General features: G+C 44.3%; 1 protein-coding gene across 1 annotated transcript; it reads right to left on the bottom strand.

The window, feature by feature from the left end:
• Positions 1-12,293: 12,293 nt before the first annotated feature.
• On the bottom strand, positions 12,294-23,344 carry LOC133366899 (proteoglycan 4-like). Its single transcript, XM_061590443.1, has 9 exons — positions 23,315-23,344; positions 22,948-23,130; positions 22,611-22,718; positions 17,695-22,158; positions 17,008-17,154; positions 16,442-16,559; positions 15,808-15,959; positions 13,794-13,961; positions 12,294-13,564 (listed from the first exon to the last, which is right to left on the bottom strand). Exons 2-9 carry the CDS (start codon positions 23,113-23,115, stop codon positions 13,172-13,174), a joined length of 5,718 nt encoding a protein of 1,905 aa, XP_061446427.1. The 5' UTR covers positions 23,116-23,130; positions 23,315-23,344; the 3' UTR covers positions 12,294-13,171.
• Between the last annotated feature and the right edge of the window lie 236 nt (positions 23,345-23,580).

The raw sequence follows: 23,580 nt of genomic DNA, 5'->3' as shown, positions 1-23,580 counted from the left end.
AACATATTAAACTAAAATGCCTGAGCAAAGAGAAAGGTCTTAACTTGGCGCCGAAAAGATAGCAATGTCAGCGCCAAGCGCACCTCAACGGGAAGACTATTCCACAATTCAGGGGCCACCACTGAGAAGGCCCTGGTTCTTGTAACCATCCTCCGAGCCTCTCTATGAGTCGGAACTCGGAGGAGGGCCTTCGATGTTGAACGTAGTGTACGGGCAGGTTCATATCGGGAGAGGCGTTACAGGAGATATTGTGGTCCCGCACCGTATAAGGCTTTATACGTTAAAACCAGCACTTTGAATCTGGCCCGGAAACATATAGGTAGCCAGTGTAAACGCGCCAGAACAGGTGTTATATTTTCGGACTGCCTGGTCCTCATTATCAGCCTGGCCGCTGCATTTTGCACAAGCTGTAGTTTCCGAACCGTCTTCAAAGGCAGCCCTACGTAGAGCGCATTGCAGTAATCCAATCGAGAGGTTACCAGAGCATGGACAACTGAGGTGAGGTCCTCCCTGTCCAGATAGGGACGTAGCTGGGCTACCAACCGAAGTTGGTAGAACGCATTCTGTGCCACCAAGGCTACTTGAGCCTCGAGTGACAGGGAAGGATCTAAGAGTACTCCCAGACTACGAACCCGCTCCTTCAGGGGGAGTGTAAGCCCGTCCAGAACAGGGTGCATATCCACCATCTGATCAGAGAAATCACCCACCAACAGCATCTCAGTCTTGTCTGGATGCAGCCTCAGTTTATTAGCTCTCATCCAGTCCATTATCGCAGCCAGGCAACGGTTCAGCACATTGACAGCCTCACCTGAAGAAGATGAAAAGGAGAAATAGAGCTGCGTGTCATCAGCGTACTGGTGGCAACGCACTCCAAAACTCCTGATGACCGCACTCAGCGGCTTCATGTAGATGTTAAAAAGCATGGGGGACAGAACTGCCCCTGCGGGACTCCACATTGGAGAGCCCACGGTGTCGAGCAATGTTCCCCAAGGACTACCTTCTGGAGACGACCCGCCAGGTAGGAGCGGAACCACTGCCACGCAGTGCCCCCAACTCCCAACTCCACGAGCCTCTCCAGAAGGATACCATGGTCGATGGTATCAAAAGCCGCTGAGAGATCAAGGAGAATCAACAGAGTTACACTCCCTCCATCCCTCTTCCGACATAAGTCATCGTACAGGGCGACCAAGGCTGTCTCGGTGCTAAAACCGGGCCTAAAACCCGATTGAAATGGATCTAGATAATCGGTTTCATCCAATAGTGCCTGGAGCTGGGCAGCAACCACTCGTTCCAAGATCTTGCCCAGGAATGGAACATTCGCTACTGGTCTGTAGCTATTAAGGTCTTCTGGGTCCAAGGAAGGTTTTTTCAGAAGTGGTCTCACTACTGCCTCTTTCAGACAGCTAGGGACCACTCCCTCTCGTAAAGAGGCGTTTATCACTTCCCTGGCCCAGCCAGCTGTTCCATCCCTGCTAGTTTTTATTAGCCAGGAGGGGCAAGGATCTAGTGTAGAAGTGGTTGCACGCACCTGTCCACGTCCTCGAGCTGAGCCAACTGAAACTCATCCAATAAAACATGACAAGACTGTGCTCCGGACACCTCATTAGGATCAACTGCTGTAAACTGGGAGTCCAAGTCCCGGCGGGATTACTTTTATATTATAGATGCCAATAATAATAAAAATAACAATAATAATTAGGAAAAGAAGCACTCTTTCAGATATTTTGGGTTTAAGGTGTTTAGGGCTTTAATGGTTTTCACTTGGGATTTGGGCTTAACCCCTTTAAATTGCCAAATATTGTCTATACTGCCTTTCCCAATTCTATTTTGAGGGGGAGTGGTTTGATTTAATCAAATCCAGATTAAGTACAATCAGTGAAAATAATAACTCATTACACCGTAATAATAAATGATAAACCAGTGATGGAAAAGCAATGTGCCAATGAGCACAGTTTGCAGGCTGCATCTGTGTTGCTTGATTATACCCACCTTCTCAATCTCACTTGCCTGTTCACATCCAGATGCATAAGCAGTCAGGCCCAGGGCTGAGATTAGGTTCACAGGGGGAAACAACACTGGAGCTCTTGAGCCACCCGTTGGAAAAAGCCAATGGCAAATTCAGCATTAGCATGAGACAAGGTGGTCATGATGAAATTCAAAATCTTTCAGTGAAGACCAGAACAGTCCATTATTTCAGGATGCTATACCTTTTTTTGTTCCTACTTCAATAAATACACTGCAATAAATTCACTCACCAAAATGATAAAAGGGCTGCTTTAAAGATGCACATCCCTAAACACAAGGATACATGAATGATTGAAAGGAAAAATCCTTACCTTACCTTCAGTAGTAGTGATGATCAGAGATTGCCAGGTGAGTGTGATGCTCTCCTCCTGTGAGTTACTGGAAACTTATACTGATCTTCTTACACCCCCACAACCATTAAGCAAGTTTGTATTTTTGTTTCTGTAACAGTTTGAATAAATTGAATTTACATAATGAAAACAGTACAATGCAAAAGCTGGACATTTATAATAATCAAATGCAACTATCATGGATTCCTAAATATACTGCAGATATTACTTTGTATAATTCTGCATACTTCAACTACTGCAGACAGCAGCCGGATTGTGACACATTTTTTCAGCATTGAAGATGGCTGTCTACTGACAGTGTGTTTAAAGGCACTCCAAGTAATGACTCTTTAAAATAGCACTATCCCTTACAGCAAAGCTTTCCCCAAGGGACTGCATTAAAATGATGGATGCCCATATAGTAGGTGTAAGGAAACTTTGGCCCTCCAGATGTTGCTGAACTCTGTCTCCCATCATCCCTGGCCATTGGCCATGCTTGCTGGAGTCAACAGGAGCTGTAGTTCAGCATTGTCAGCATTGTGGAGGGCCACACCTGCCCTATAGGCTGGAAATGGAGAGGGTTACTTTTTTATTCTCCACCTCATGCAAATACTGGACTATCTTGAATGCCAGCTGGTACTGTGAGAAATGGGTGGCAAACTGAAAATGACTGGATGTGAATACAGTATTAGAGGATATGGTGATCTTCACTCATTTAGATGGTTTTTAAAAGAGATTGGACAAATCCATAGAGAATGTTTCTGCCAGCCATAATGACTCAAACTTTCAAGTTCAAAGGAAGTATACCCACATCTGTGATCTGCCAGAGATTTCCAGACATTCCAATGACCAATAAACTGAAAAGAGGGGATGGTAGAAATACAATGTATATTAGGGATGGATGAGAATTTCGCTGAATCTGGCTTTAGCACCAGGTCTTTCAGTGGTCTGCATATTCTCCATCTTTGCAGAGCAATCCTGTTTGCTCCAAACTTTAGCAGATTTCCCCCAACACCATTCCCCCCCTCAAATATATTGTTCTTTTATTGATTTTTCTCACAGCAGCAGTACAGCGCTCTCTCTCTCTCTCTCTCTCTCTCTCACTCTCTCTCTCTGCCACTCTCCCTCCAATCAAATAATCTAAGCTCCAAGTGGGGAGGAAGCAAGTCAAGCCTAGAAGAGGAGGAGGAGGAACAGCAGGAGGAAGCGAAGTCACTTTTCTTTCAAAAGAATATTTTCCTTTCAAAATATTGATTTTTCATTTCAAACTAGATATTAATATAGCTATTTAGGGGGGGGTCTGGAAAAAGCAACAGATAGCAGACAAAGAAGGAATTCAAATGGATACTGCCTGTTAGGTTGACAGTACACTTTTGAAGAAGCACTGGCCAATGGATTCCATCCCTGTTCAGACATATTTGGCATTCTGGTATATGATACTTTTACTTACTTACTTACTTACTTAACTTACTTACTTACTCCCAATAGGAGCCCAGGGCTTTATAATTCACCCCTTGCTAGGCAGTGCATGCTGGTTATCCACCGTGTTTTGTGGCAACTTCAATTTCTGACCACAGTGCCCCAGAATGATGCTAGGAGTCTCCTTGGAAAAGAAGGTCCAGATCCATTTCATGGAAGAAGGAAGGGAACATTCAAGGAAGAAAACACCTGACTCACATGGGAGCTGACTGGACATATATTACTTATACATCCATAATGCTGGCACCTAAAAATAGATCAAAATGGCACCAGATGTGCCTCCCTGGGGAGACCATTCCACAAGTGGAGGGCCACCACTGAAAAGGCCCATTTCATATTGCCAGCCTCCAAACCTCTCATGGAAGAGGTCTACAAAGAAGCGCCTCAGATGATGATTGCAGGGCCCAGGTTGGTTCATATGGGGAGAGGTGGTCATTGAGGTACCAGGGTCTCATTAGACTTTATAGGTCAAAACCAGCACTTTGAATTGAGCACAGAAACTAATTGATAGACAGTGCTGGCATGCCAGAATTGGTGTTATATATTCAGACCAACTTGTCCAGTCAATAGTCTGGCCCTTAATTTCTGCACCAGTGTCTAAACCAGCCTTTCCCAACCAGTGTGCCTCCAGATGTTGTTGGACCACAACTCCCATTAGCCTCAGCCAGCATTGCCAATAGTCAGGAAGATGGGAGTTGTACATCTGGAGGCACACTGGTTGGGAAAGGCTGGTCTAAACTGTCTTCAAAGGCAAACCCATATATAACATATTGCATTCGTCCAACCCAGAGTTTCCCAGAGTGTAGACAACAGAAATTAGGCTGTCTCTGTCCAGATAGGTGTGCAGCTGGACCACCTACTGAAGCTGATGGAAGGCACTCTGCATCACCAAAGCCACTTGAGCCTCAAGCAACAGTAATGGATCCAGGAGTATCCCCCAAGCTATGTACCTGGAAGTGTAACCCCATACAGCAGGCCATATCCCCTTCATTCGGTCTAGGGAACCATCCACTAACCATGTCTCAGTCTTGTCTGGATTAAGCTTCAGTTTATTGGCCCTTTTCAGCGCATCAGCAAGGCAAGACAGTGATCTATCCCACCCGTTGCCACACCTGCAGATGTAAAGTAGAAATAGAGCTGAGTGCCATCAACATATTGCTGACAAAATACTTCAAAACTCCAAAAGACCCACTCAGTAGTTTCATGCAGATGTTAAACAACATGGGGGATAAAATAAAACCAAACCCTGCAGAACCCCACACTGAAGTCTCCACAGGGCCAAACAACATTCCCCAAGCTCCACCCTCTGTAGACTAGAACCACTGCAAAGCAGTACCGCCCACCCCCAACTCAGATAGCCACTTCATACAAATACCATGGTCAATGGTATTGAAAGCAGCTGAGAGATCAAGGAGAATTAACAGGGACACACTCCCACTGTCTCTTTCCTGACATAGGTCATCGTACAGGGCGACCAAGGCAGCTTCCATGCCAAAATGGACCTAAACCCTAATAGAAATGGATCTAGAAAATTGGTTTCATCCAACCACGCACTGAAGAACCTTGCCAAAGAAGGGGAGATTAGCAGCCAGTTGATAAGTACTTAGATTTTCTGAACCCAGGGAGAATTTCTTAAGGACCAGTCTTACCACTGCCTCCTTTAAGCAGGCAGGGACCACCCCTCTCACATGGAGGCATTAATCATCTCTCTGGCCCAGCTGGCTGTCCCCTCTCTGCTAGTTTTTATCAGCTATGAAGGGCAAGAGCACAAGTGGTTGCCCAGACAGAACCAAGCACCTTTCCACATCCTCGAGCCTTACTAACTGAAACTCATCTAATACAACAGGACAAGACAGTGTTTTGGACATCTCTTGAGATTCATCCACTATAACAATGAAGTCAAGGTCCTGGTGGATGCAAGTTATTTTACTCTCAAAATGTGTTGCAAACAAGTCACAGTGAGCTACTGTAGATGAGAGTGTAAAAGGCCCCATACAACCCTGAAAAGCTCTGCTGAATGGCATAATGAGGATGCAATGGAGACAGGAAAATGTTTTTACTGCTTTCTTTACTGTCTTCACTGCCACTGCTTTGGGTCAATAATCAGCACCCACCAATTGTATTTGGCTGGAATTTTCCTCTCCTTGTGTTCAAGCTGTCTCTCAGCTTGTTTCATTGCCCTAAGTTCTGATGTATAGCAAGGAGCTGAACGGGCTAGACAAAGTGGGAGAGGGTGCTCAGGGGTGATCATGTCAACAGCCTGGGCCATCTGCATAATCTACAAGTCAGCCAGATCTTCAGTCAGCCAGAAAATCCCACAGGGCTATCTGGAAACCCAATTGGATCCATCAGCCTCCAAGGGCAGGCCATTCTAATAGATCCCCCACCTATGCATATTTTATTTTCCTAGTTTATTTTGTTTTTCATAGTCAGATGTACTTCCAATATCTTAGATAGCCCTATACCTACTTTCCCCTTTAGTCATGCTGGAAAATAATAGCAGCAACAGCAACAATGTATATGCTGCTTTTCCACATAAATATACCCAAAGCAGCAGATGTAATACCATAAACAGTCTAATACCAATTCATTTCAAAATGCAATGTAATGCAACAATCCAAATTCAATTCATTTTGATAACACTAATGTAACATTTTGAATTCATTATAAAATGTGTAATATTGATCATCATCATCATTGTTATTGTTAGAATTAGAATTTATTACCCACCCTTAACCCAGAAGTCCCAGGGCGGGTTACAACAATTTGAAAACACATAATTAAAACAGTTAAGAACAACCAAAACAACATCACAGAAAATAGGGTGGGTCCAAAAAATTATAACACATATCGGTTGATATTATTTATGTTAAAATCTTTAAATCAGAGTCAGATATGATAAAATGTGTTTATTAGAATTGGAAAACTCAAACTATCCAAGTGCAAACACAAAAAAGGGAACAACCGTGCGGTCCGCGCCAGCCATTAGGCACAAAAATGCTCTTACTACATGGGGTGGAGAACCTTTTTCCTATCAAGATCTGCTCACGGCCAGAGCCAGAAGTGGGCCACCCAGTAGGGTTGCCAGGTCAGAAGCATCCCAAAACCTGAGATTTTAGGGGCGGGTCCAAGTGATGTCATGGGGTGGGCCTGAGTGATGTCATGGGGCAGGCCCAAGTGATGTCATTAAGCATGATACATTAAGCATCAATCACAGTTGCTTGGAGAGTACAATTGAAAAAAATATCTGACTGGAAATTAAGCTAGACATCTTAGCTAAAAGATGGAGCCTGGGTAGGAAACATTTAATCTAGCCTACTTGCTTTCAGCAAGAAGGGTTTAAGTGCCTTCAGGCCAGGCCAGTCACCAGAAGGCCACTGTAGGCCACAAACATACTAAGGGACTAAGCCCCCATAGAACTCAACAGGACTTACTTCTGAGTAGATATAGTTTGGATTGTGCTGTTGGTAAAGCCAGACTAGGGATCCTCTGCAAAGACATCCATATCCAAGCAGGGTTGGCAACCCCCTGCCTGGAATGCCTTGCCCTTATCTTTTAATGTGGCTGCTCCAAAATTCTTTACAGATTTGACCCTTCACTTTAGAAAGAGGTCTGAGAAATGAGTAAGAAGATTCTCTACCTTTTCTGTCTACCCTGTGGGCTGCTATAAACTCACTTTGACAGCCAACCCAATTCCAGTGAGTAATAATACTGTGATGCTTTCCTAAATGCAATACCATACCAAACACAACAAGATTCCTATGAGTAAGGCAGACAGGATTCATAACCAAAAACCAAAACTAAAAAAATCCTTGCAGCCAGTCAGTTAATGCAGAATGCTGCAGCATGATTGCTGACATGAGTGAGATCCTATCTGCACATAATACCTCTGCTCTGAAATCTGCATTGGTTGCTGATTTGCTACCAGGCCAAGTTCAAGCTGTGCTTTCCATGTTATGGGTGCCACATAGTACTTGTTCTGCTCTTGTAAGAAATCAGTCCTGTAAAGTGGCAGCATTTTGGATACTCTGTTCATAGGGTTTTTGTGGTAAGAGGTATTCAGAGGTGGTTCACCATTGCCTTCCTCTGACTTTGGACACATATCATACTTTGGACACATAATGAGAAGACATGATTCACTAGAAAAGACAATACAGAAAAACAGAAAAAGAGGAAGGCAAAAGAAGAGATGGATTGATTCCATAAAGGAAGCCACAGACCTGAACTTACAAGATCTGAGCAGGGTGGTTCATGACAGATGCTATTGGAGGTTGCTGATTCATAGGGTCGCCGTAAGTAAAAATTGACTTGAAGGCACATAACAACAACAACGAAGTGGCAGTACCTACGCTTTGGAACTCCTTGCCTATTGACATTAGGCAGATGCCTCTTTTCAGCACCTAATAAAATCATTTTTGTTTAGGCAAGCCTATCCACGCATGTAGAAGCTATTGTGTTTTTAAATCTGTTTTTAACTCATTATTGGTTTTATTAATTTGAATGTTTTTCAATCCATGTCTTTAACTTTCTTTGCCAATAATGTTATTGTTTTAATTCTTTCTGTAAACCGCTTTGAGATTTTTTACAATAAAGCAGTCTATAACTATTGTAAATAAAATACATAAATAAATTTTGGAGTCACAGCTTTTAAAAATGTTTTTTAAAATGTTTTGTTTTAATATATTTTAAAGTCTGTTTTTATGATTTTTAAAGTGTTTTTAGTTATTTTGTTTGCCGCCCTGGGCTCCTACTGAGAGGAAGGGCAGGATATAAATAAATAAAAATAAATAAATAAACTTCATTCACCCAACCCAAAATTCAGAATCATGCCACTTTAAGCTGCCTTGGTTTCCAATCACCAACCCTACCTGGTGATTGGAAAGGCTCCTCCCCCCCCCCCCCACACACAGAGGTGTAAAAATACACCCCATATAATAGTTTATTGTCAAACCAGTTGGCCATTGAGAAACTTTTTTTTTAAAATCAGTATTAGTTTCCTACATAATAAAAACTGTGATACCTAGGTAAACCCTGCCTAATTGCTTAGGATTGGAGAGGGAGAGAAAGATTTACAACACAAACACAAGTCTGTGCTGTTTACTCAAAAGTCCCATTAATTTACAGCACAATCCTAACCATGTCTACTCAAAAGTAAGTCCTAATGGAGTTCAATGGGGTTTACTCCAGGTACATGGAAAGCAAGTACTGGATTAAATGCTTTCATATTTCATAGCGCAGGGTCTGATTCTTGCACACAAGAGAAAAAAAAACTTTCAGCCATATTACTTATGCAAACTGAAAAATCTCAAAGCCACCATTTTCTGACATTGAAATTAAGCCTAGGCATGCCTGGATCAACAAGTCTCAACCTGGCTTCATTTATTGGCCACAATCCTGAAAGGGCAGGGATAGAGCCAGAGCTTGAAAAAGTTACTTTTAAAAATTACAACTCCCATCAGTCCCAGCTAGCATGGCCACTGGATTGGGCTGATGGGAGTTGTAGTTAGAGCTAGGATCTGTTCTAAAGATATGTAAAACAGATTTAACAGTCGCAGGGGTTGGTGGTTGATGTTTTGGTTTATATCTTGGGAACCAGACCACCTAGAAACTTACTTTTTTAAAAAAAATTGAAGCTGAGAGTCCGGAGATTAAGGGGTGCTAGCCGGAGAGCTGGAGGGCCCCCCAAAAAACGGAGACTCTGCCCAAAAAACGGAGACCTGGTAACCCTACCACCCAGACCTATTTCCTGTGTGGTGCACCTTCCTGGGCTCCATTTTGGAACTCCTCTACTTGCAGCTCTAAAGCTGGGACGTGAAGGAGGCCCTGCTAGTTGGGATGTGGAAGAAAGAGGGCATGGAGTGAGCCCAGCGAAGGAGCTTGGCCTGGGGAGAGTCTGTGGTCTAGATTCAGAAGCACAGCAGTCTGCATTGGCATCAGGGTCTGGTGGTTCCCTGTCCCTGCTCTAGTGTCTCATGAAATCCACAACCATAAGGTAATGTTATTTCCTTTGTTTAAGGCTTCCAGCTGAGGCCCTACAACAATGCTATATTAGGCTGAATTAACAGAAGTATAGTTTCCAAATCGTGTGAAACATTAGTTCCCCTCTATTCAGCACTGGTTAAGCCTCGTCTTGAGTACTGTGTCCAGTTCTGGTCTCCGCACTTCAAGAAGGATGCAGACAAACTGGAATGGGTTCAGAGGAGGGCAACAAGGATGATCAGGGCACTGGAAACAAAGCCCTATGAGGAGAGACTGAAAGAACTGGGCATGTTTAGCCTGGAGAAGAAAAGACTGAGGGGAGATATGATAGCACTCTTCAAGTACATGACAGGTTGTCACATAGAGGAGGGCTGGGATCTCTTCTTGATCATCCCAGAGTGCAGGACATGGAATAATGGGCTCAAGTTTCAGGAAGCCAGATTTCGACTGGACATCAGGAAAAACTTCCTGACTGTTAGAGCGGTACGACAATGGAATCAATTGCCTAGAGAGGTAGTGGGCTTTTCTACACTGGAGGCATTCAAGAGGCAGCTGGACAGCCATCTGTCGAGAATGCTTTGATTTGGATTCCTGCATTGCTCAGGGGGTTGGATTTGATGGCCCTATAGGCCCTTTCCAACTCTACTATTCTATGATTCTATCAGTGCTGCCTCCAGAGACCTTTCTTGGCATACTCCAAGACCGACTGCCCTCTCCCGATACATTTTTTTAAAATATAAACAAAACCTTTCGGAGCCAAGTGCCTGCTTCTAGACATCTTTTGTTCTATTCTGAGGCATCCTTAGAAAAGGAAGAAGGTGAGGCAACTGGAATTGGCACTTTCCTTTCCAGCCTGCCAAGACAAAGAAAAGAAAAATGGAAAGAGGAAGGGGGGGAAGGTCTGCTGCCTGGGGGCAGGGGTGGGGATAGTAGAGAATGTCCTGATGGAGAAATTTCAGGGGATGGGACAGTGGTGATCAGCATCTGGGGAGGGGGAACAGTTAATATTTTTTATGTATGAAAATATGTCTGGGTTCGATATACAGAGCCAACAGTTAATAAGGTAGTTTTATTAAGTAGTAGTTACAACAACACCACGTTTTCTCCTCAAGCACCTCCAGTCAGCCAGGCTACACCCCTCACCCCATTCTTCAGGGATCATCTCTTAACTCCCATCCCAATGTTCCTTGTAAGGAAATGTCTCTAAATTACTACAACCGCTACCGTGTGGGTGTGTGATTTTATGGGGTCTGGAGGCATGTGAATGTATGTAGCTCTTGCATCTGTTTGTGCCCTGTAAGTGTATTTCTGACTGTGTTTTGGGGGTGTTCAGGGGGAGGTGTTACCTAACCTAGCTGTGATGTGTGGGGTGTTTTTGTGGGGAGTGGAAATGTTGTCTGGCAGTTTGTGTACGGAGTTGGGAGGTGGTTGCCCGAGTGTGTTGGGGGAGTGTTTTCAGTTGTGGGTTTTTCCAGGGGCAGTTGCCTATGTTTGTATGGGATGGGGAGATTGCCTGGCTTTGGCTGGGGTGGGTCAGGGGAGGTGTTGCCTAACTCTATTGTGTGGGGTATTTTGGAGGGCAGTGAAGTGTTGCATGGCTGTCTTTGTGTAGGGTTTGGGGGAGAGAGGTGTTTTCGGGCTGTGTTGTGGGGGAGGGGGCTTTGGCCTTCTTTGTTGTGTTTGTGGGACTATTAGGGGAAGGAGGAGGTGTTGCCTGACTGTGTTTGTGTAAGGGGTTGGGAGTGTTGCCTGGACATGTTGGGTGAGGAATATTTGAGGGGATGTCTGGCTGTGTTTGTGCGCAATTTGCAGTAGGATGGATGTCTCTTGGCTGTTCATGTGGGCTTTTTTCAAGAGGGTTTTCTGGCTGTGTTTGGGTAGTGGTGGTGGTGGATATTGCCTAGCTATGTTTTTGGGGAGGGGTTGCTTGGCTGGTTTTTGTAGGTTGTTTAGGAGTGCTGCCTGGCTGTGCTGGGGAGAGGTTTTTTGGGGGTGAGGGGAGTTGACTGAGGGGGTGTTTGTAGGGGGGAGTTTAAGGGGTTGCTTGGCTGTGTTCTGTGAGAAGTTTTCCTTCTGGGAAACGGATATTTTCTTGTGCTATGTGGGGTTAAATATGTTTGGCATTTGTCTCTCATACACAAACGTTGCCATATTCTGCATTAATTTTTGGTCAAGTTACTTCTCTTTTGTGCCTAGCTTGTCCCCGTACCAGTCATTTTTGATCATGTTGCTCACAACAATTTCTCAGTTTTTGAAATGTGCCCTGAAGGTAGGGGGGACCCCCATCTTATGGTTTGGCCTTGTAACACTAGGTGAGGCTTAAAACAGCATTGCTTGAGTGCCTTTGGAAGACGTGTTATCACAATGCTTGAAACCCTGGGCTCCTACTGGGAGGAAGGGTGGGATATAAATCTAATAAATAAATAAATATACTCACATTCTAGAATATACCCCATGTAAGTGAAAACTGTAAAATCATAGTTTTATTAAATGCTTTCTTTATTCAGATATTGAGTAGCTTCAGAAAAAAAGATGCAATAAGGTATTGTAAGTTTGAAAGGAAAGCTGTAGTCTCACAAGCAACGCTATAATATTTTAATTTAAAAGAGCCAGTCTATGGTCTATTTAATAGTGCAAACCTATACATATGTACTCAGAAGTAAGTCCCACAGAGTTCAATAGAGCTTCCTTCCAGATAAGTGGATAAAGGACGGAAGCCTCATGCTGACTTTAGGCAATGTAATTCAGCAGAAGGCATACAAATGTGTTGCGATTGTTCAAGCAGGACTGCATCATGAAGCAACTTGAAGACTTGCATCAGGAAGCAGAACCAGAGTAGTGACATTTTCCTGCCTCCGGGCTCCATCTCTGTATGTCATTTTTATAATGAGCTCTGGTCCAGAGAGAGGCAGCATCTTCCATCACAGTGCTATAGTAATGGGGGAAACTGCACTTCCTGAATATTGCCCTGCATTAGAGATCTTAACGGGACACAAGATATCTTACTTACAGAATACAGACATTTTGGTTTAGTTGTTTGCTCTGGAGAACTGGATTTCTGTTCTAGAGCTAGGACAATACTCAGAGCTCAGGAGGAAAAAAATTCTTTAAAAAGATGTCCTGATGTAAAATAGTAGCAGAAGGAACTTCAGACAGGTGCAGCAAGAATCCTTTAAAACATCGTTGTCATACCATGAAAATTAGGCCCACCACCAAATAAAATTTCTCTTTGGTGAAATCTGTGCAATGATTGGAATTGCAGCATATGCGGCAAAGAGGGGAGAAAGAAGGAATTTTTCTAAAAAACATTTTCCATATTCATTTTCCATTATTTCATTATATGAATCTGAACTTTTCCTTTATTCTGGTTTAGAGAATCTACCAAGAGCAATGATGCTTTGGGTCGAGTTGTGCTTGACAAAGTAGAGGAAAGGATGGTCAGCCTGAACCGCCACAGCTTCCCGATGTGGGCGCCTATCCTTGGAGTGAGGAGGTGCCTCTGCTTCTTCACCACCCTCCTCATCAATCTCGAGAAAGGTATCGTGGACAAGCTGAGTCAGAGCCACACCTTGTGTTGTTGTTGCTGCAGAGAAATCAGCTTTTTCAGGATCAGTCAGACCTGGCAGATTCAAGTATTGATTGACTTCAATGCTCTTCTCTGAGCTGAATTTGGGAATGGCCACATCCACCACTGCAGGCTTCAGATGATAGGACAAATCAAGCAGATGCTCATACCTAAGTCCATCTTCCAGCTACAGAAACAAAATGCAGTGATATCATTTCAATCCAGGATGACTCATGACTCCGACATTCATGCAAAACAAGGGTGACTACATGAGATAAGTAGGTAATGATATGTACTTTCACGCCAACATTTTTGCATTTAGGGGCCAGAGATGGATAATGTGAGGGCTAGGTTCCTATAACTGTTACAGGGACAAACACTATGGATATTATCATGGGAGTAGGAGTATAATTTACCTTTTGAAGAGCTTCTGCACTGTAGTCTATTGGTAGCAACACAAAAAGGCTGAGTTCATTGTTTTTGTAGGGGATCTCAAGAACCTGGACGTGAACATTGCCTATATCGATTATCCCTGTGTTGTAGACACCCTTCCTGTGCATCAACTGCACGGTATAATAATTCCTCTGTAAAGAAATGAAAAAGGGTACGAATTTAAATATAACGAGAAATAAATATTTTGCTTTGGGAAGAGCTGAATTTGAATATCTATATTATAATGGTGAGATTTACAACCCAAATAATAGTCTCTGTAGGTTGAAAAGGCAAGAGCTGGATATGCTGGAGAGAATCTGTCAAGTGCACCCTTAGAGCCCTCTTGGAAGAAGTAGCATATGCTCAACTTCAGCAAAGCTTTTGACAAAGTGCCCCATGATATCCTGATTAGCAAGCTAGCTAAATGTGGGCTGGATTGAACAACTGCCGGGTGGATCCACAGTTGGCTGCAGAATCGTACTCAAAGAGTGCTTATCACTGGTTCCTACTTAAACTGGAGGGAGGTAACAAGTAGGGTACTGCAGGGCTCAGTCCTGGGCCCAGTGCTGTTCAACATTTTTATTAATGACTTGGATGAGGAGGTACGGATAATACAAAATTGGGAAGAATAGCTAATACCCTGGAAGATAGAAACAAAATTCAAAGGGATCTTGATAGGTTGAAACATTGGGCTGAAAACAACAGAATGAATTTTAACAGGGATAAGTGCAAAGCTCTACACTTAGGAAAAAGAAACCAAATGCACAGTTAAACGATGTGGGATACTTAGCTCAGCAATACTACGAGAAGGATCTTGGGATTGTTATTGATGACAAGCTGAATATGAACCAACAGTGCGATGTGAATGCAAAAAGGGCAAATGCTATTTTAGGCTCCATTAAAAGAAGTATAGTTGCCAAATTGCATGAAGTATTGGTTCCCCTCTATTCGGCATTGGTTAGACCTCATTTTGAGCACTGTGTCCAGTTCTAGACACTGCACTTTAAGAAGAATGCAGACAAACTGGAACAGGTTCAGAGGAGGCTGCAAGGATCTGGGGACTAGAAACAAAGCCCTATGAGGACAGACTGGGGCAAGTTTAGCCTTGAGAAGAGAAGACTGAGGGAAGATATGATGGCACTCTTCAAGTACTTGAAAGGCTGCTACATAGAGGAAGGCCAGGATCTCTTCTCAATTGTCCCAGAGTGTAGGACACAAAATAATGGGCTCAAGATATAGGAAGCCAGATTTTTACTGAACATCAGGGAAAACTTTCTAACTGTTAGAAAGGTACAAAAATGGAACCAATTACCTAAGGAGGTGATGGGCTCTCCAACCCTGGAAGCATTCAAGAGGCAGCTGGACAGCCACCTGTCAGGTATGCTTTAATTTGAATTCCTGCATTGAGGGAGTTGGACTCGATGGCCCTTCCAACTCTACAATTCTATGATTCTCTGACTGTGAGGAAAAGCCTGAAACCTGCTGTTTATTCTGGATGACTCAACCTGGGGAAAGTAATAGCTCCTATCTCCCTCCTAAAATTCTTATTTAAAAAAGTGATCCTTATAGGTCTCTGCACATCTACATGATTCAGCATTGCAAGAAACTCCCATAGAAAAAAACAGTGAAGAAATGAGGTTTTTCTCCTCCAAACCCCCCCCCCAGTGTCAACTCTGCCATAATTGGTCAGGCTTAATTGAAATCAATGGGAATGGTTTTTGGTGGCCAAGTTAAACCTCACTGTTACTAATGGGACTGTAGCAAAGCTCATTCTAGTTGTGTGGGGACCCTATATTCAACTAAAAGTGGTGAATGGTCAGCAGAACCTTCTTTGCTCCATGTTTTCTGAATTTACTTGCATCAGGACTCCATTGGGTCAATAAAACTCCTGCAACAAATGTGCTTTCTGGAAGTTGCGAGGTAGCCATCTATCCAGTTCCACTCCTTGGCTCTGCGCCAAGGAAGCAGACAGTGCACACAGACATATATATATATCACCTGATCTTCACTGTGTGGATAAAACAGGGCTTCTTCTGTGAGTTCTTTGTCAAATTTCACTTCCCATTGTCCTTTGAAGTAGAGAGCGTTCACGAACAGCAGCTGAGCAAGACAATCAAAGCTGTGCTTGGGGAGCAGGTCCTTGATTTTACCTGGCAAAGAAATAGATATGATGATGGTGATGATCAGGTTTTAAATAATAAATAAAAACTGACCATACAACTTGAAACTCATTATTCATGGAAGATCAATGGATCAGTTTAAGTAGCTGAAGTACTTAATTATATTCTGAGTGGTGCTTTGCACCAGGACAGTGGCATCTAAATGCTTTACTGTGCAAATGAAATATCTTGGACACCAGTTTATATAAATAAATAAATAATTATTTTCCAGATTTTGAGAAGGGCAGAGGACATCCCACAGTGGGCTCTTGGTTTATTTTTTCAGAAGAAGCATATCTTTATAGAAGCAATGTGTTTATTAAAAAGCCTTTTGCCTGTCTCACCAGATGATCCAGCTAAGATTTAACTGGTTGCTGGATTTGGAACAACCATCTGATGAGCGTTGGTTGGAGACCTCTCTGTCATGAAAGCTATTATCAGGAAGAATTAATTAATGCATGGCATATACCTACCGTGTGTCTGGATTTCAACCCAAAGGTTGATCAGTCTCCACACTTCCTCTGGGGCATTATGCAAATCAGCTCCCTCCACTTCAGTCAAGTACAGTTTCAGAGCACAGGAAATGAATTTCTGGAGAGGAGGAAGAGGAAAATTGCATCCATGTATCAGCAAATGTATAACAATAAGAAAATATTCAGAATCATCTCTTATTCGTAGTTATTAAAAGTACAGCCTAATACCCACAAAGATTTTGCATAATACAAATGTTTTTGACAGTCTCCTGAAAGCCAAGAGAGATGTAGCATGATGGGCTCAATTAGGTGGAGTGTTCCATAAAGTAGGGGCAAGCATTTAAAAGGCCTTCCTTCTTGTTACCTATTTTGGATCCAGTGCTTCTCTTTAGTTTCAGAACATTGGGTTTTACTGGTGGAGCACTTTGTTGAACTTGTAATCATTACAGTAACTGTTGGCTCTGAGGCAGAACTGTGACTAATGCCAGCAGATAACAATTTATACTCAATTGTTTTTGGTTCCCACATTGCAGTCGACAACTCATAGGTGTCAAAATTAGAGTTACCAGTTTGAAGTTAATGTCCCTGTTTCCATAGAGCTTGTTGGCAAAACTTAGTACATAGTTGGTGCTGGTCTCATTAAGAGCTGCAATAATTTTGCTGCATGCTGTATGGACTGCTTCAGGCTTCTCACATACATAATCAGGAACATCCTAATGATAAAAAAGAAGGTTAATTCTAATGACAATTGGCTGATAATCTTCTTAATTATTTCTCTTGTACGACAACAACATTACAGCCTAATCTTAAGCAGCTGTGCCTACTTGGAAGTCCTGTTGAACTCTGGGATGCTTACTTGAAATAAACATTTGTTACATCGAATAGAGCGCGACAGCATTCATGAGAGGTATCCAATGTGATGCTCACAGCACCTGTGTGAGTTAGGTGACTGACCCAAGGTCACCCAGTGAGCAGCGGCATCTGTATTGGCATTTTTTAAAATATGCTTTAAATTTGTTTTTAAGATGTTTTTATTGTTTTATTGCTTGTTGTTTGCTGCCCTGGGCTCCTTTGGGAGCAAGTGCAGTATATCCATTCAATACACAAAAAAACTGCATGCTTAATTATTTTGGAATACTTTTCACCGGATCTAATCATAAGTTGTGTTAAATAATTTAGAATAATTAAGAGACCACCTGTAAACTTCCCCAAAATTGATCTAGATTAAATTCTCCAAATATTTCACAACTTACTGTTTCTGGACATTGCTTAGGCTCAGGATGAGGGCTGGTTTGTTTGCTGTCAGAAGGTTTAGGATGTGCTGGTTCAGGGGATGTTGGCTCAGGTTCGGCTGGCTCATGATGGGGTCTTGGTTTGTCAGATTTTGGCTCATGCTCAGCTGGTTCAGTACGGGGTCTTGGTTTGTCAGATGTTGGCTCAGGTTCAGCTGGCTCAGGATGAGGACTTGGATGGTGAATGGTTCGTCTGCTGTCGGAAGGGTTAGGATGTGCTGGTTCAGAACGGGGTCGTGATTTGGGGGACGTTGGTTCAGGTTTGGATGGCTCACGATGGGGTCTTGGTTTGTCAGATGTTGGTTCATGTTCAGCTGGTTCAGGACTGCGTCTCGGTTTGTCGGATGTTGGCTCACGTTCAGCTCGTTCAGGACGTCGTCTTGGTTTGTCGGATGTTGGCTCAGGTTCGGCTGGTTTAGGACGGGGACTTGGTTTGTCAGTTGTTGGCTCATGTTCGGCTGGCTCACGATGGAGTCTTGGTTTGTCAGATGTTGGCTCATGTTCGGCTCCTTCAGGATGGTGTCTTGGTTTGTCAGATGTTGGCTCATGTTCGGCTGGTTCAGGATGGGGTCTTCGTTTGTCGGATGTTGGCTCATGTTCAGCTGGTTCACGATGGGATCTTGGTTTATCAGATGTTGGCTCATGTTCGGCTGGTTCAGGACGGCGTCTTGGTTTGTCAGATGGCTCATGTTCAGCTGGTTCAGGACGGGGTCTTGACTTGTCGGATGTTGGCTCATGTTCGGCTGGTTCAAGACGGGGTCTTGGTTTCTCGGATGTTGGCTCAGGTTTGGCTGGCTCAGGATGATGATGAGGATGGTAAATGCTTCGTCTGCTGTCGGAAGGGTTAGAACGTGCTGGTTCAGGATGGGGTCTTGGTTTGTCAATCGTTGGCTCATGTTCGGCTGGTTCAGAATGGCGTCTTGGTTTGCCAGTTGTTGGTTCATGTTCAGCTGGCTCACGATGGGGACTTAGTTTGTTGGATGTTGGCTCATGTTCAGCTGGTTCAGGACGGCGTCTTGGTTTATCGGATGTTGGCTCATGTTCGGCTGGTTCACGATGGGGTCTTGGTTTGTCGGTTGTTGGCTCATGTTCGGCTGGCTCATGATGGGGTCTTGGTTTGTCAGATGTTGGCTCATGATTGGCTGGTTCAGGACGGCGTCTTGGCTTGTCAGTTGTTGGCTCATGTTCGGCTGGCTCACGATGGGGTCTTGGTTTGTCGGATGTTGGCTCATGTTCGGCTGGTTCAGGACGGGGTCTTGGTTTGTCGGATGTTGGCTCATGTTCAGCTGGTTCAGGATGGCGTCTTGGTTTGTCGGTTGTTGGCTCATGTTCAGCTGGCTCATGATAGGGTCTTGGTTTGTCGAATGTTGGCTCATGTTCGGCTGGTTCAGGACGGCGTCTTGGTTTGTCAGTTGTTGGCTCATGTTCGGCTGGCTCATGATGGGGTCTTGGTTTGTCAGATGTTGGCTCATGATTGGCTGGTTCAGGACGGCGTCTTGGCTTGTCAGTTGTTGGCTCATGTTCGGCTGGCTCACGATGGGGTCTTGGTTTGTCGGATGTTGGCTCATGTTCGGCTGGTTCAGGACGGGGTCTTGGTTTGTCGGATGTTGGCTCATGTTCAGCTGGTTCAGGATGGCGTCTTGGTTTGTCGGTTGTTGGCTCATGTTCAGCTGGCTCATGATAGGGTCTTGGTTTGTCGAATGTTGGCTCATGTTCGGCTGGTTCAGGACGGCGTCTTGGTTTGTCAGTTGTTGGCTCATGTTCGGCTGGCTCATGATGGGGTCTTGGTTTGTCGGATGTTGGCTCATGTTCAGCTGTTTCAGGATGGCGTCTTGGTTTGTTGGATGTTGGCTCAGGTTCGGCTGGCTCATGATGGGGTCTTGGTTTGTCAGATGTTGGCTCATGTTTGGCTGTTTCAGGGTGGCGTGGATGGCGTCTTGGTTTGTCGGTTGTTGGCTCATGTTCGTGTGGCTCATGATGGGGTCTTGGTTTGTTGGATGTTGGCTCAGGTTCAGCTGGTTCACGATGGGGTCTTGGTTTGTCAGATGTTGGCTCATGTTCAGCTGGTTCAGGACGGCGTCTTGGCTTGTCGGTTGTTGGTTCATGTTCGGCTGGCTCATGATGGGGTCTTGGTTTGTCGGATGTTGGCTCAGGTTCAGCTGGTTCAGGACGGCGTCTTGGTTTGTTGGTTGTTGGCTCATGTTCAGCTGGCTCATGATAGGGTCTTGGTTTGTCGGATGTTGGTTCATGTTCGGCTGGTTCAGGACGGTGTCTTGGTTTGTCGGTTGTTGGCTCATGTTCAGCTGGCTCATGATGGGGTCTTGGTTTGTCGGATGTTGGCTCAGGTTCAGCTGGCTCACGACGATTCAGAGGATGGTGAATGCTTCGTCTGCTGTCAGAAGGGTTAGGACGTGCTGGTTCACGATGGGGTCTTGGTTTGTCAGATGATGGCTCATGTTCAGCTGGTTCAGGATGGCGTCTTGGTTTGTCGGTTGTTGGCTCATGTTCGGCTGGTTCAGGACGGCGTCTTGGTTTGTCAGTTGTTGGCTCATGTTCAGCTGGCTCATGATAGGGTCTTGGTTTGTCGGATGTTGGCTCATGTTCAGCTGGTTCAGGATGGTGTCTTGGTTTGTCGGTTGTTGGCTCAGGTTCAGCTGGTTCAGGACGGCGTCTTGGTTTGTCGGTTGTTGGCTCATGTTCGGCTGGTTCAGGATGGCGTCTTGGTTTGTCGGTCATTGGCTCATGTTCGGCTGGCTCATGATGGGATCTTGGTTTGTCAGATGTTGGCTTATGTTCGGCTGTTTCAGGACGGGGTCTTGGTTTGTCAGATGTTGGCTCAGGTTCAGCTGGTTCAGGATGGCGTCTTGGTTTGTCGGATGTTGGCTCATGTTCAGCTGGTTCAGGATGGCGTCTTGGTTTGTCAGATGTTGGCTCATGTTCAGCTGGTTCAGGATGGCGTCTTGGTTTGTCAGTTGTTGGCTCATGTTCGGCTGGTTCAGGATGGCGTCTTGGTTTGTCGGTTGTTGGCTCATGTTCGGCTGGCTGATGATGGGGTCTTGGTTTGTCGGTTGTTGACTCATGTTCAGCTGGTTCAGGATGGCGTCTTGGTTTGTTGGTTGTTGGCTCATGTTCAGCTGGTTCAGGATGGCGTCTTGGTTTGTCGGATGTTGGCTCATGTTCAGCTGTTTCAGGATGGCGTCTTGGTTTGTCGGTTGTTGGCTCATGTTCAGCTGGCTCATGATAGGGTCTTGGTTTGTCGGATGTTGGCTCATGTTCAGCTGGTTCAGGACGGCGTTTTGGTTTGTCAGTTGTTGGCTCATGTTCGGCTGGTTCAGGATGGCGTCTTGGTTTGTCGGTTGTTGGCTCATGTTCGGCTGGCTGATGATGGGGTCTTGGTTTGTCGGTTGTTGACTCATGTTCAGCTGGTTCAGGATGGCGTCTTGGTTTGTTGGTTGTTGGCTCATGTTCAGCTGGTTCAGGATGGTGTCTTGGTTTGTCGGATGTTGGCTCATGTTCAGCTGTTTCAGGATGGCGTCTTGGTTTGTCGGTTGTTGGCTCATGTTCAGCTGGCTCATGATAGGGTCTTGGTTTGTCGGATGTTGGCTCATGTTCAGCTGGTTCAGGACGGCGTCTTGGTTTGTCAGATGTTGGCTCATGTTCAGCTGGTTCAGGATGGCGTCTTGGTTTGTTGGTTGTTGGCTCATGTTCAGCTGGCTCATGATAGGGTCTTGGTTTGTCGGATGGCTCATGTTCAGCTGGTTCAGGACGGCGTCTTGGTTTGTCGGTTGTTGGCTCATGTTTAGCTGGTTCAGGATGGCGTCTTGGTTTGTCGGATGTTGGCTCATGTTCGGCTGTTTCAGGATGGTGTCTTGGTTTATCGGTTGTTGGCTCAGGTTCAGCTGGTTCAGGACGATTCGGAAGATGGTGAATGCTTCGTCTGCTGTCAGAAGGGTTAGGATGTGCTGGTTCACGATGGGGTCTTGATTTGGGGGATGTTGGCTCAGGTTCGGCTGGCTCATGATGGGGTCTTGGTTTGTCAGATATTGGCTCGGGTTCAGCTGGCTCAGGATGATTATGAGGATGGTGAATGCTTCGTCTGCTGTCAGAAGGGTTAGGATGTGCTGATTTAGGATGGGGTCTTGATTTGAGTGATGGCTGAGGTTTGACTGGTTCAGGATGCGGTATTAGTCTCTTGGATGTTGGCTCAGGTTCGGCTGGCTGATAACGGGGTCTTGGTGTGTCAGATGTTGGCTCATGTTCGACTGGTTGAGGATGGGGATTTGGATGGTGAATGGTTTGTCTGCTGTCAGAACGGTTAGGATGTGCTGGTTCAGGATGGGGTCTTGATTTGGGGAACTTTGACTCAGGTTTGGCTGGCTCAGGATGGGGTCTTGGTTTGGGGCATGTACCACCTTTTTCTTGCACCTGCAATGAAATTATAAAATGTCTGCATCTATAGGTACTTCAATCCCAGCCTATTTAAAGGAAAAGAATAAGAAATCTCCTCTGTATAAAACCATATTAGCCTTTCAAAACATCAGATAAACATTGCTCCAATGTTGCACTGATGTAGCACAGTAGATGCAAATATTTACATGCTCTAACACCTATTAAACAGTCAGAAGGGAAGGGAATTTTACATTTGAAATGCAAAATTTTTCTGGGAATGTATTTGTGAAAATGACATATGCACTTGTATGCAAAGATTTGATTGAATGTTCAAGGCCCCCATTCTTCCTCCAATATTTCTCTCTTCAACTGGCATGGAGTTCAGTGTTTAGGTAGCAGTAGTTAGGAGGTAATACTAGTGATGAAGTTGCATTTGGGAGGATAGCAGGAAATACTGGAAAGCTATATTCAAATATCCTTGTACGTACGTTTGAAGTTCTTAGGCTGATTGCTGTATGTCCAGCATTTTGGGCTGCTTCCAAATGTCTTCTGTTTCTAGGTCTCTCATACTCTTTCACTTCATCCCAGTGCAGGACCTTGAATGAAATTGTAACATTACTTCAATTGCATAAGAATATAACAGCAGCACTTATTAACTTGTCGTTTATGTTTGGGTGGATTCGCATGATGCCAATACCACAAACATACATTGAACTTCTAGAAATGTAGTTATCTACCTTGCATTAATATCAGCAGTGAAATTTAAAGCTATTTGTCAATTAACCCAGTTTGAAGGCTGCATCTGTGCTGCTTGATTCTACCCACCTTCTCAATCTCAGCTGCCTGTTCACCTCCAGATGCATAAGCAGTCAGGCCCAATGCTGAGGTGAGGTTCACAGGGGAGAACAAGAGGTTCTCACGTGGATGCTGTTGGTTTAACAGTTTGAAGATATCAACAGTAGTTTTAGCTTTGGCATGAGGCAAGGAGGTCATGATGAAGTTTAAAAGCTGTAAGGGAAGACCAGAATGGTGCATTATTTATGATGCCATACTAGTGTGCTCCTGCCTTTTCATTGTGACACACTCACCAAAATCACAGTTTTAAAGAACTAGCCATGATAAAAGAACTGTTGTAAAGATGCACATTCCCAAACACAAGGATACATGAATGGTTGAAAGGAGAGCTCCTTACCTTGGCTTCAGTTGTGATGATCAGAGACTTCCAGGTAAGTGTGGTGCTCTCCTCCTGTGAGCTTCTGGTATTTATACTGATCTACTTACACCTCCACAACCATTAAACATGTTTGCATTTCTAAATCTGCAACAATTTGATTAAATCAGATTTACATAATGAAAACAGTACAGTGCAAAAGCTGGACATTTCTAATAATCACATGTAATTATCATTGATTATTACATATACTGCTGATATGACTTTATATAATTATGTACACTTCA

This window comes from Rhineura floridana, chromosome 1 (genome assembly GCF_030035675.1).
Source record: "Rhineura floridana isolate rRhiFlo1 chromosome 1, rRhiFlo1.hap2, whole genome shotgun sequence".
NCBI classification, from domain to species: domain Eukaryota; kingdom Metazoa; phylum Chordata; class Lepidosauria; order Squamata; family Rhineuridae; genus Rhineura; species Rhineura floridana.
The sequence above is the reverse complement of the archived record's forward strand: the minus strand, read 5'-3'. Positions and strand labels throughout refer to the sequence as shown.

Bases quoted from the DNA above. Each gene is read 5' to 3' on its own strand.
- LOC133366899 (XM_061590443.1), bottom strand. From the start codon at position 23,115: ATGACCTCCTTGCCTCATGCCAAAGCTAAAACTACTGTTGATATCTTC. The intron at 15,960-16,441 runs GTAGGTATATGC...TTTCTTTGCCAG, and splicing joins GGTTGAAATCCAGACACACG to GTAAAATCAAGGACCTGCTC. The intron at 13,565-13,793 runs GTAAATTATACT...TTGTTTCTGTAG, and splicing joins GTGCAGAAGCTCTTCAAAAG to CTGGAAGATGGACTTAGGTA.